Source organism: Nyctibius grandis, chromosome 3 (assembly GCF_013368605.1).
Source record: "Nyctibius grandis isolate bNycGra1 chromosome 3, bNycGra1.pri, whole genome shotgun sequence".
In the NCBI taxonomy this organism is placed as follows: Eukaryota; Metazoa; Chordata; class Aves; order Nyctibiiformes; family Nyctibiidae; genus Nyctibius; species Nyctibius grandis.
In genome coordinates, this window is record NC_090660.1 from 18214944 (window position 1) to 18228197 (window position 13254).

The window sequence follows — 13254 nt, forward strand, 5'->3', positions numbered from 1 at the left end:
TCTATTAACATAGATGGCTGATCAAAAATGTCATGCTGGTATTGGTTTGGCAATATGTAATGAAATCTGTTATTGGATAGCCTACTAACCATCATGAGCAAGTGATTGATGCACATAAGTCTTCTGATGTTTGCATTGCTCTTTCATAAAAAAACTATTCATGCCTCAGCTCTGATGAGCACTAACAAGGGAAACCTGCTTACAGCAGCTGGACAGCTTGATTAGTTCTACTTGCCCAAATATGAAAGCTTATTTTTCTGCAAGACTTCAGTAAATGTGCAGTTAGGGACAGCACTACGTAGCCTTGCAGGCTGTGCAGATGTAAACCAGCACAGCTCATTCATTCGTGTGCAAGTGGGAACTGGCAAACAAAACCAGATGCAAGAAGGCATCTTGAAAGAATCAAGGTCTAACTTATGATCACAAGTCATCAACTACAGCAGCTGTACTTCAGGGAAATTTGACTGATGTCCGAATAATCATTAATAGATGTGGTGCCAGTTACAAGGCCAAAGCATGATAAAACAATCCTTACCAGCTACCACCCTTATTGCTTCACAACTATGATACACAGTTACGTAGCTATGTAGCAATGTTAGCACAAAGGCTAAACATCACCTCTTAAGAAGCAACAATCAGCTGAAACTGCAGGTTACTTGTGGGCTGCTGAACCATCTCTTGATGACAACAGCAGCAAAGAGGAAGCCTTACTCAAGACTGCATGCACCCTATCACCTAATTCTTGCTGTTGCTTGGATATAGATAGGGATAGAACATTCATGCCATCTTAAATGGAAATAGAGCACGCGCATTTAATACTCACAAATGCAAATATACAGAGCAGCAATGCTTCAAAATCTGTTTAATGTTGACAACTGTTGATGCACAGATTGTCTCCCATGCAAAAAAATGCACTACTGTCTTAGACAAGCTGCTAGCCAAATGCAAGATCAAGACTGAAGACAACTGCCCAACTGACACTGCTGCTAAGTTATGCTTCAGTTTGCAAGCTTTGAACTATGCAACGGCACTGTCCGATTGATTTGAGATGCAGAGAGTTGTCCTACAAGACTACATACAGAACTGGCCTCAAGATCTAAGACCACAAAGATCTACCAAATGATCTCTCTTTTGCCCACAGCCAACAAACAATTTCAATGCTTCCTTGTTAACTTGTCTTTTCACATGCAGAATCAACCTCCACAACAATAATGCTTATTCCGCGTAGAATCACCAGCTGGAGAAATGGGCTGACAGGAACCTGATGGAGTTCAACAAGGGGAAGCACAAAGTCCTGCACTTGGGGAGGAACAACTACAGGCACCACACAAGCTGGAGCCTAACCAGCTAGAAAGCAGCTCTGCAGAAAAGGACCTATACGTATAAAGATGTATATACATACACAGACCTGAAGAAAGGGTGCAAAGAGGACAGAGCCAGGCTCTTTTCTGTGGTGCCCAGTGACAGGACCAGAGGCAGTGGGCACAAACTGAAACACAAGAGATTCCCTCTGAACATCAGGAAACACTTTTCCACTGTGAGGGTGACCAAGCACTGGCAGAGGTTGCCCGGAGAGGTTGTGGAGTCTCCGTCCTTGGAGATACTCAAAAGCCATCTGGATGTGGTCCTGGGCAACCAGCTGTAGGTGGCCCTGCTTAAGCTTGGGGGGAGGGTGAGGGTGGACAAGATGACCTCCAGAGGTCCCAGCCAACCATTTTGTGGTTCTGTGACCGGACATAAAATCCCATATGTGAAATAAAAGCCTGACTGGCTGAACACATGGTTCAAATGGGTAACATGCAACTGCTGTATTAACTGGTATCTAGTGAGCTGGACTGCATAGAGAGAACACACAGTTGCCAAGAGTACTTTAAAGCATATTTATTTAGTGAAACTATTTTAAGAGCTCACCTGTAAGAGGCAGCAACAAAACACTGCGAAGAAGACAGAAACCTTTTGAAAAAATAGCATCTGATTCAGGGAAGAAAAGCACACCATATGACAGCTTCAGCAATCACATATCGACCAACTTGTAGCACCGTGAGATCACGACAATTCTGAGACAGAGGCACACCAACCTCTCGCGCAGCATTAACAACTTCAGCTATCAAGGCGGCAATTACACTTGAAGTACCAGACATGTCAGCTACAGCAATGATTCACAGTGCTGGGGGAAGACCGCACCTTGTGTTTGCTAGAAACACATCACATTCTTCCTCTAAGTCTCACCTGCATCCGAGCTTTTAACTGGACTTAAACCACCATTTCAGTCCAACCTAGCTAGACCACGACAAACTAAAGAACTTGAAGCTAAAGCAGCAGCACAACAGCTCAGATGTTACTGCATTGCCAGTTTGTTGCTCATCCAACAACTTTGTACAACTTCAGTACTGATACAATTGTCTGTTGAGTGATTAAGAAGAAAATTACTTGAATGTATTAGTTCAGACTGATACAAAAAAAATTATTCTCACAACGGCCTAGAGTGTCAGAAAGATTTAAAAGACATTTGCCCCTTAGGAGTGGTACACTGAAATAAGTTAGTACTGAGAGAAGACGATGCCTTCATTACTACTTTTAACTACCGGCAGAGGGTAATATGTCATTTTGTCCAATTCTTGAACTCAAGAGGTCTAAGCAGCATAGTCTGCCATGGTCATGTATGGCAGTTCCAAATAACAGAAAATCTCTCTGTCACGTTCTTACCTTACTCTTAAGTCACTTCCCAAGGCATTAAATCTTTCACTATTAAAAGTATTTTTACTTTCTTCTCCCAAAAAGCACAAGATTAAGAGGTTGAGGAAAGGCAAGAAGCTCATGAAGGAATGCAGTTTCCAGCCAGATCTCTGAGTTTGTCTTCTGCAAGCTTTGGTCTCTGAAAGTATGAATCCTTAGAGTTGGAGGATACTAGGATACTACAGAAATTCACCAAGTCTTGGAGGAAAAGTAGACATTTAGTAATAATTATAGTTAATGGAGAATCAACTGTAGTGTTTTCTTGAGCAGCTATGGCTAGACACTGATATTGGCAAGTAAATGAGGTGACAGAGATTTAAGTAGACAGAATCCTACGGACTTCACTGGTTTCATAGATACAGCCATCTTACTGTTGCTGCCTGCATCCTTTTTGCAGCTTTTTAGACAGAGCTGAGGGTCCTCGGTACTCCAAGCACAGTGAGATCCTGCTATCTACAAATAAGTCAACACTGGGCAACACTGGAAACTGGACTACAGCTTAACAACTGTAATCTAAGTGCAAGCATTAGGAAGCCATGGGTATATTTTCAATGCCCCCAGTGCTCACTTAATATGTTGGAGAAGAAACTGTTATGGAAAACAGCGAGATGCTGATTAACTCTGGTATAAAGGGACTGGGCAAGGCTACAAACTTGTCTTGTCGTAACTAACGACTAAAACAACTGAGAGCAGTGAGTTTTTACTCCACAACTTCCTAAAGCATTAGCATGCACATTTAGACAGAGGTCTTTCATTTTAGGCATTGTCTTTAATCTAGTTATGACTTCCTTTGCAGAAGACTTCCAGTAACATTTCTGGAAATCCTAACTCCTGTTTGGAGTCAGAGAAATTCCTGTCCAGAGACTAGGGTGTTGGGCTCACTGAGGGAGCCGGAATACTTTTTATCTCAGTATGCACAGCTTGTAAAACATTAGTATCTTCCTGGAGCGTACCACCATTTAAAAGATCTTTGCCAAGAGTAAAAGGACATACTTCATCTTTCTGCCTCTTACTTAAATCATACTCTGAAGACACACTTTTCCTTATACTCAACTCTATGACACTAAAAAGAGTACACTGCAGGTTCAAAATGGGATTGCCTGTATTTTTGTTCCCACAGACAGAGCTCTTAGTAAATTAAGTACTACTACCTTGTTCTGCTGCAAGTCACTGAAGATCAATCATAAAAGCACTCTTCTAATTTGCAGACAAAATACCCTATAAATAGAACCCTACTAAGAAAAATACCCTGTAAATAGAAACTGTCCCTTTGTTTGTAAGCAGAGACTTTTTCTGTAAAGAATCCTCCAGCCAGCCAATTACACTACTGTTCAGCAAACCATTATCTCCAAGAGATTGCCTATTTCAACAGAAACGTAGTTCTATTACTGTCAAGTATGCCTGATTAAATGTTCCAGTGTCTAACGTAAGCCACATTTATTATGTTAGCACATACTCGGACCTCCTTCAGTGTTTCAGCATTCTGATCTCAGATCTTGGATGGGATGGAGCAAGATAGGCAATAAAGTCAAACAGCTTTAATGCTGATGCACTTAGTAAACAAATATGACCAACACAAGAATTAAGGTATGTGTTCTGTTGCTTAAACCAATATATATAGTGGTATCAGCAGACTCTTTGCACATTAGTGCTTCTTTTATGACTACAGAAGTGAATGCTTCTGATTTATTCTTACACTTCAACTTTAGATTCAAAGTTCATATTCTGCACAGCTTAATGTACCAATGACTTTTTTCCCCAAAAGGTGTTATTATAAACTACACCATTTAAAAATCTGCAAATAGTATCAAGTGTTTCTACCTGAAGTAAAAAAAAAAAAAAGTATTTCAGAACACCTTCTTAAAGAAACAAAGTTTATATAATTATAATGCAATCCTACCTCTGCCCATCCCACTCCAACAGTTCTATCTCTTCCATTTCTGAATTTATCAGCCATTTTCAGCTAAATTTGTTAAAATGTATCACCAAGAAATGTTAAGCTCTTACAGGATCATTAAAATAGAACTGCTGCTCTTTTTGGTCTCCTATTAATCCTTTGTCAAGAAGCAACTTTCACGTGAGCGCGATGTTACCAGAAGGCACAGATCCTATCCAGAAAACATAATCCCAGTCATGGGAAAAAGCAAACAGCTTTATGTTCCAGTAAATCACCTGCAAATTATCTGTAGGTGAACCTCTCAAGTTCTGCTGCTCATTATAGCGAAATGTTATAGCTCCGTGAAATCTCAAGCCATTTTGTTAGATATGCCACATGCAAGAACATAGTCCTTTCAGAATCTAACTTGACAAATAAACCACGTGGATCGATTCCAGGTCTGAAGTCCATCACCTCTGTAGGTTGACTTGACATCACCGTTGCTTGCCACAGGTACGTATTACTTCACGGGTCATATGAACAGCAGCTCTCTACCATCTTCAGGCTGTTCAGAAGACACGAGCTGAGAGAGCCTGGCAGTGTTAAGGGAGGGAAGACCAGAGCTGAGCGAGCAGCCTCTCAGCACAAAACTTCTCTTGCGGTTTATCTGCTCGACAAACCGGGCGCACCGCAGCCGCTCTCGGGACAGGCCGTGCTTGGGGCAAAGCCTTCCCGCAACCACCCCAGGCTCTTCCCGTGCCCTAGGCTTCTCCCTTCGGGAGCAGGGCTGCGGGATCCCCAGCGTTCCGGGCACGGACAGCTCCTCGGACCGACGCTCGCTCGGGCGGGCGCGGCGGGGCCCCGGCAGCGCCCGGTGGGGCGGGGGGGGGGGGCGGGCAGGGCCATCGGGGCGCTCCAGGCCCACAGCAGCCGGCGGCACGCGCCGGCACGCCGCCCTCCCATTGGGCGGCCGGGAGCGCGGGCCCCCGCCAGCCTCCGGGGGCGGCGGGACCGGCGCGTGGGCGCGGAACGGCCGAGACCCCTCCCGTTATGCAACGGGACGGAGAGGAAACCGCCCTGCCGGCACGTGACCAGGCTCCGCCGCCGCCATCTTGAACGGGGCGGGAAGCAGCGGTGACCATTAGTCACCGCGTCCCTGCCGGGGGAGGGGTCTCGCGGAGCGGCTCGCCGGGGGACCGGCCCTTTCGCCCCCGCCGGCACGGCAGGGGAAGGCGGAGGGGAGCAGGGGCTGTGCCCCCCGGGAGCGGGGAGGCGCCATGATCAGTCCGTCCTCCCCGCAAACAAAGCGAGAGGTCACGCCGCACCCGCGGCCGTTCTCAGGCTGGGAAAGGGGAGAGACCTCCGGGCCGTTACGGGGCTCTTCGGGTCGGGGTGCCCTCCCATCGGTTCTTCTGCCCTCGCAGAACCCGGCCGTCCCTGTTTAACGGGGGAGGAGAAAGTTCAAGTCATTCTTCCAGGTGCGGCCATTGCAAAACGTGACAGGAACCGCCTGCTCCGTGCACTTCCCGTGCGGCAGCGAGGCGGCCAGCGGGCTGGCCCGGGGAGGGGGGCACGGCCCAGGCCGGGGACGGCCGAAGGGCGCAGGGCACCGCGAACACGACGAGGGCAGGAGATGAAGCTGCTTGTGCTGCCCGGCTGCTGCCTACACGGCCACGGAGCGGCTAATGACCAAAGAGGGAGCCCAGCCCTTCTGACCCGAGGCCAGCTGAAATAAAATTCAAAGAGGTGTTTAGGAACCGTTTTAGTTCACAAATGCAGAGCCCTGAAGGCACATTTCAGAGATTAAAGGAGGATAAAAGGCCTGTGGACAACTAACAGGATTTTAAATCAAGTCCCATTTAACAGTACAGCTGCATTTTGCCAGAGAAGCCTTTAACCATTCTCCTAACCCCATTTCCTCCAGTGTCTTATCTGCCAGGGTCCCACCATCCCTGTGAACGTTAACTGAAAATACTCAGCAGAAACCCATCAACCCCTCTGTTCCCTGTCAGCCATTATTTCCCAGAAGAGGCTCTGATGTATTTACAATTTAACCATCGAGAAAGGGAAAAAAAAAGCCTACAGAACAGACGCCGTTTCAGTCCTGTGTGGCCTAAGGAATATGTGATGTGCATGTTCAGCCAAGCTGACCTGGGTCTGTGTTCCCTGAGTAAACGAAACCACAACTTGGAAGGCTGCTTTTACGCTGAAGTCAGAATGCTGCACAAAACGTACTTCAATTCCAGTAGTTCTTGAGAGCCTGATCTCCTCACGCATTTCGTAGGACACACTGAGCAGCTACAACTGATGGGCCAGTTTCAGGCTGGAAGGATGCTTCCAGTTATTAGCACCTTAAACCCAGCAAGAACAGCGTCCAGTCTTAACCACTTCCTGCAACTCGATCTTCTCCCCCCCTAAAGACGGACTTCCAGGATTCATTTTGGGATAGAGCTAGACTTGATGCAGGTCAATGAGCCAAAATAAACACTTTTTTGGACTTACGCTACGAATTCATTATGATTTCAGTACCATAACATCTACCCATTAGTTTATGACCTGCCAAATGTGCTTTGGCCTTAAAATGATACAAGCGTTTAGTTAATGTATTTGAAGGCTTAGAAATTCATGCCATCTCCTCTGAATACTCCTCAAGAGCACATCCCTTCTTTATCAAACAGAAATAGCAGCCGCCATTCCTTTCACATGGCAGGCAATGTACAACGGTTTTCTAGGAGTGGCTGAATTGGACAGCACTGCAAGTAAACTTAGAAACAAAAACCAAAACCTCCAACCCTTACTGTTTGTACCTTTTGCTGTTAGGTACCCGATGAAAACCTGATGTGTTCTGTTGAACAGCATTATGAACACCCATCTTCCAGCCCTTTCCTCCCCTTTGCCTGAGAGGCCATCTATAGACCAAAAACTGCAGAGCTCCAAGATGATGGCTTGGTTGCATAAATACGGGGCAGATTTTAAAGCCAACGCTCGTCAAGAGGGCAGCAATGAATGGCACTGGGGGAAAGCCTTAGTTTAAACATAGCTGCTGCACAGGAGAACGCTTCAGTGCCACCACTGAAAGTCTTCATTCTCTGTGACAGCCACCTTCTAGCAACAAGTGGCACATCTGCTTTCAAGACGTGCTTTGCTGTTTCCTGACAGCCACCCACAAAATCAGCTTTTCTCCAAACAGAAGCTCCACTTATGACATTTTAACTTGCTCCTTTAGTAGAATGATTACAACCCCTTCCCAAATGTATTCAGCCACCCTCACTGAACGTGGCTTTTCAGGGAACCAGCCATTGAGCCACTGACCCCTGACCTCTGCCCCAATCGTTGCCAAGTCCCAGCCTAAGTGTCATTCTGAGAGGGTTTGGGGGAAGCAGGTTCCATATAAAAATTATTCCAATGCGTTCTATTGTTTTAAGCCCCTAGAGAACGCTCTCTTAGGCAGCATGGTTTCTGTCTAGCATTATTATTATTTTTACAAGTTTAGTCAAGCTGTCGCTTGTACTTCTGCATTGTACAACTTCTTCAGCGGCCTGCAGCGTACAAGGCAGACAGTCAGGCTGTCGCAGTACTCGGCACCCCATGCTCCAGCAAGGCAGGATTCAAAAAGCAGCGCTCCAGAAAGCATGGCAGGCTAGAAAAAGAAGTCCTCCCTCTCTCCTCGATTCTACTACGTCACAGTCAGACACTGTTATGTCACAACAAGAAATTCATACTAGACTCCCTTCTCTCCTCAATTCTACAACATCATACAGGCACTGTTAAGTCACAACAAGAAATTCATACTAGGCACTCTACAGCAGCTTGTGGGGGTGGCCGGGGCCTATACTGCCAAGGAGAGGAGACTAGGACGAGCAATGAGGCAAGACAGGAGGGGCCACATCCCAACGAGGGAATTGGGGGAAAGGCAAGCAGCCGCCGTCAGCTCCTAGAAAACCGGGAGGGGGTGAGGGAAGAAGGAGGAAACCGCCTGATGAGATGGCGCAGCGGGAAGAGAGCAGGACGCGGCATTACCTGGGCTTGGTGGCGGCCGAAGCCCTCCTCTTCCTGGTCCCCGCACAAGGCCCTCCGAAGCCGCTCCAGGTGCTCCCGCAAGGTGACCCGCTGGTGGAAGGAAAAGGCCGGGTGCAGCGAGGCCATGGTGAAGAGCAGGAGCAGCTCCTCCTGCGCCCCGAAGCCCAGGCCCTGGGCGGCGGGGAGGCCGGCCTGCCCGTTTTCTCCAGCTCCGTCCATCACCACCATCACGTCCTCCTCGGCCCCCGCCTCCTCCTCGGCAGTGCCCGCCTGGGGCCGCCGCGCCGGGCAGCTCTGCAGGATGGAGTCCACCTGGGGCAGGAGGCGGTGGAGGCGGCCGGCGGCCTCGCGGTTCTCGGAGCCCAGCAGGGCCAGGTAAACGATGAGCTTGGAGCGCACGGCCGGGTCGCGGAAGTCGCCGAGCTGCCCAGGGTCGCTGAGCCCGTTGGCCTTCGCCTCCGAGTCGCGGAGGCAGTGGTAGTCCTTGCGGGCCAGGTCCTCCAGGCAGGAGCCCAGGAACCGCAGCTCCAGCGGGTTGCACAGGTCCAGCAGCCCCACCATGAACTCCAGCCGCTGCGCCGAGCCCAGCACCAGCCCAAACCACTCGTACACCGTCTCCTTGTCGGTGCGGGCCGCCGCCGAGCCAGGCCCGCCGCCGCCCGAAGCGGTGAGCGCGGCGGGGGGGGCCGGCGGGCCAGGCCCCGGCCCAGGCCCCGGCCCCAAGCCGTGCAGCTGGCTCGGCCTCTCCGGCCCGCACCCCCTCCCCGCGGCGGTGCCCCCGCGGGCCGGCGTCTGGGGCACCTGCTGCAGCTGGAGGTGACAGTCCAGGGCACCGCCGGGCTCCTTCAGCCCCAGCCCCGCGGCTGCTGCCGCCGCCTCTTCCACCGCCGCCGCCCTGTGGCTCGTCTGCTTCAGGGGCAGCTTCATCTTCAGCATCCTCGGCGCGGGGGGGACGCCAGCATCCGACGGGGCCCGGCTCCGGGAGGGGGCCCGGCCCGGCGGCGGGGCGGGGGACGCGGCGCGGCCAGCGGTCAGGAGGCGCCGCTCATGCTGCCGCGGCCCTGACGGCGCGGGAGAGACGCGCGCAGGGGCAACGGTCCCGGCGTGCGCGCGCGGCGGGAGTGGGCGGGAGGGTGGGGGAAGGGCGGGCCTCGCTCGCGGCGGCGGCTGCGGCTCCGGCTCCTGCAGCGGTTCCCCCTCCCCCCCTTCCTCAGCGCCCGTGCGCGCGCGCAGAGGCGGAGGCGGCCGTTGGCGCTGGCGGCCCCGGCCGGCGCGGGCTGAGCGCGAGCTGCCGGCGGGGGGCAGGGCAGGGGGACACGGCCGCGAGGGGGCGGGCCGTGCGCGCCTCTCCGCCTATCGTCGCCGCCGACGTCAGCGCGCTTGCCAGGGTGCGCGGCGCCCGCCGCCGCGGCCGGGGGCGGAGCCTGCGCGTGTGGCAGCGGCCCCACCGGAGCCTGGGGAGGCGAGGGGGGCCGGAGTGTGCTCCGCGCACGGCGGGCACCGGCGCTCAGCTCGCACCGGCGCCCAGCTCGTGGATCGGCGGAGGCTGCCTCCTCCGCGGGTGCCGCAGCCCAGCCCGCACCGCAGCTCGCTCCGTGCCGCTGGGCAGTGCCGGCGCCGGAGCCTCGCCTCGCTGCCGCTCGCCCCTCGCTTCCCTGTCTGGGGCTGTTTCTCGTCTCCTGACGAGTGACAAGTGGCTGTGCGTGACCCCGGGCCGCGGGGCCGGGCTGGGCGGCTCCCTCGGCCCCAGCGCGGCGCTTGAGGCGGAGGTGTGCTGCGCGGTGTTACCGCGGGCGCGGGCCCCGTCCGCCCCCGGGGGGGTCGGTGTCAGCGGCCTGACTCCCGGCTCAGCCTCACGTTTGCCTGAAGAGTTCCATTACGCACGCAAATGGGAACAGCTCAACAGTTCACCTGAGACCAGTCGAGGCGCAAGCCTCCCTACCTCCTAGCTAAAAGGTTTCCCTGAGATAGGGCCCTGTGTTGACTGATGCCTGGGCTTTGGTGCGCAGAGGCACGTGGATTTACCCAGTGCTGGCAGGACCAGACCCAAAGCTGTACCACGCCGATGGCACAACGCTGATTACAGAAGCGTAGCTGCTACAGGCTTTTAGATTTCTAATGCAATTGAAACTACTACTATTGTAAGAGGTCTCATTTTTAAATTACTACTGTTACAGTATCGTGGCTTTCTACCAGGCAGTTTTACAGCAGGGAAATGCAGGGAATATTACAGAAAAAAGTATGGCAAAATGGCTTAGGGATAGTCCATCGTGACATAGCAGGCTGGCTTTATTTTCATTCCCCCTGTTCTGTTCCCAACTGCCACGCCAATGAAGAGCCTACAATTTACTCTGAGTAATCAGAGAGTTGCAATGCTCCTTGCTTCGGTTCCCACACATTTACATAAAGATAGTATATTCAAAAACAGAATTAAGCCCGTGGCTTGCAGAACAACACAGTGAAGATCAAAATGTGTTTTAATTACAATTATGCAAAGCAGCATCCCTGAACTGCTTAGAGCAACAAAGTATAAATTGCCAATGCTAACTCCACCTTATCTATCTGTCCAGAAGCAGATAGCGCTACAATGAAAGAGCCTGCTTATTAAACAACTAAGTAAATGTCATGCAGATTGTAATAATCTTGTACACATCATTCAGATTTGCCAGAGAGCAGTCTTGAATAGTGGTTATAAACTAAACCATAGCCTGCATTTTTATGTATATGCAGCAAGCATATCTATTTTATTTAAAAAAATTAAAGGACTGACTTGTAGGTAGCATATGTTAGGTTTATACGTTCCTAATTGCTGCTCGATCCTCTTCTAGTAACACAAACAGACTTGAACCTGACTCATTGCAGCTCTCCTCATTCATTAGCATCACAGCAGCACTGTCATCGTCCTCACGGCCTCTTCCAGGACATGTGGTGTCAGGAGTGTAGTGGGGAGTGGGAAATGGGTCAAGCCCTACCCTTTCATCTCACACTGCCAGCAGTTTTTTGCTGGTGCCAGGGCCGGGAAGGTGAAGAGTAGGCGCAGGAAGTCTCATAAACCCATTTTATCCTCCTTTAGGTAACGCTGTTCGCTGGTTAGGGCCTGGCTGGACCCGTGGATCGTTCCAGATCCCTACAGTTACTCGTCAAAGCAGCTATCATAATACCCCAGGATAATATGTTCTTACATTGTCATTATGAAGTAGTAATTCTAGAATTACAGCAATTCTTGTCATATTGTCGTTACTGTTTTTTTCCAAAGAAAAATTACCGTGACTGTCTCAGGGGATGTGCCAAGCTGGAGTCATGGAAGCACAGAAACAAGGCCTGAGGTTTCTGCTTAGTAATTTGAACAGATATGTAGTCTGAATAGAATTTGCAGGATCAGAATTATAATGATCTGAATGTTAGAAATAATGTTTCCTAATTTAACAATACACGATTCAAATAAAACATGACATATTTCTGAACAGATAACACCACAGAGAGTGAAAAAGGAATTTAATTTTGGGGTGAGGGAAGGAGGGGGATGACAGAAAGAGAAAGTCAGCTGATCCATTCATAAATCCACAAAGGTAAGATAAATTGTGTACACATGAGGGTAATGGTTGAAAGTACGCTCCCTGAGTCCAGAAAATACTTGAGCCCATCCCTATTTGTGATAGTTCCCAAGCTGCTACTTAGTTTCAAAATAAGCTTAAGAACCTGATTAACTTAGCCCTTCTTAATTTCCCCTTTCTTAATGGCTTAAACTATGGTACTTGAGAAAAACAAATTTGAAAGATGTGAAGTCAGGAAAGGGAAAAAAAAGGAAAAGGAATAGCATGAGAAAGCAAAAAGAAGACAAAGATATTCCAAGTGGACTTAAAATATTTCAGTAGCTGAGGGAGGTGTCGGCAAGAAGAAAGAGGACAATGAGGAAAGAGAACTGAAACTCAAGTGCCCAGGGGAAACGAAAGTGAAACTCAGGGCAGTGAATGGAAGAAGGACGCTGTGGTGAAATACGCGAACACTGACAAGCCGGCACAACATGAGAGGCTACTATACAATTTGACTTGCCCAGGGCAGCTGCCCTTGAGGTTTTTCAATCTGTTTTTCTTAATGAAAAGTATAGCTTGCATAGATCTTCAGTGACTGTTGGGCCCACAGTCGTACTGACTTAGGGTGAGCACAGTGCAGAGCCTTAGAGGGAAAAATATGCCTGTAATCTCTAAGTTGAAAGCCAGATGAACTCTGATGTGACACAGAGCAGGAGAAGGAGCAGGCAGGATGGTGCTGCCGGTTCAGGAGCCCTGCGCCCCTGCTCTGGGAAGTGACGCTCGTTAGAGTGCAGCAGGGGTCCAGTCTCACACCCCAGGTCAAGGGCCAGAAATGCGCCATGCAGAGCAAGATGCCGTGTCCAAGAGAGTCATCATTGCCTCACCTGGATTTGCAGTACCAGGACAAGAAGACTCTTCTGAGTCTTCTTCTGTCTGCTGTCTTTTCACCCCTACAGCATAAGCCCTGTTCAAATTGTCAGAGCCTCAGAGCCTCCTGAGTGCATAGAGGCTTCATTACTGATCTAGAAATGTTGTCATTATTGATAGATCCTTCCGTGAACCTGGTTGCCGCGGGCTGCTGGCTCTGCT

At 50.2% G+C, this 13254-nt stretch overlaps 1 protein-coding gene across 4 annotated transcripts in view; it reads right to left on the reverse strand.

Moving 5' to 3' along the window:
- The window catches only part of ZCCHC2 (zinc finger CCHC-type containing 2), a 48939-nt gene extending 39289 nt beyond the window's left edge, over positions 1–9650 (reverse strand). For all 4 annotated transcript variants that reach the window (XM_068396551.1, XM_068396549.1, XM_068396548.1 and 1 more), the window contains exon 1: positions 8633–9650. In XM_068396551.1, the coding sequence (XP_068252652.1) occupies positions 8633–9568 (936 nt within the window). In that variant the 5' untranslated portion in view covers positions 9569–9650. The remainder of the gene's footprint in view (positions 1–8632) is intronic.
- Positions 9651–13254: the final 3604 nt, after the last annotated feature.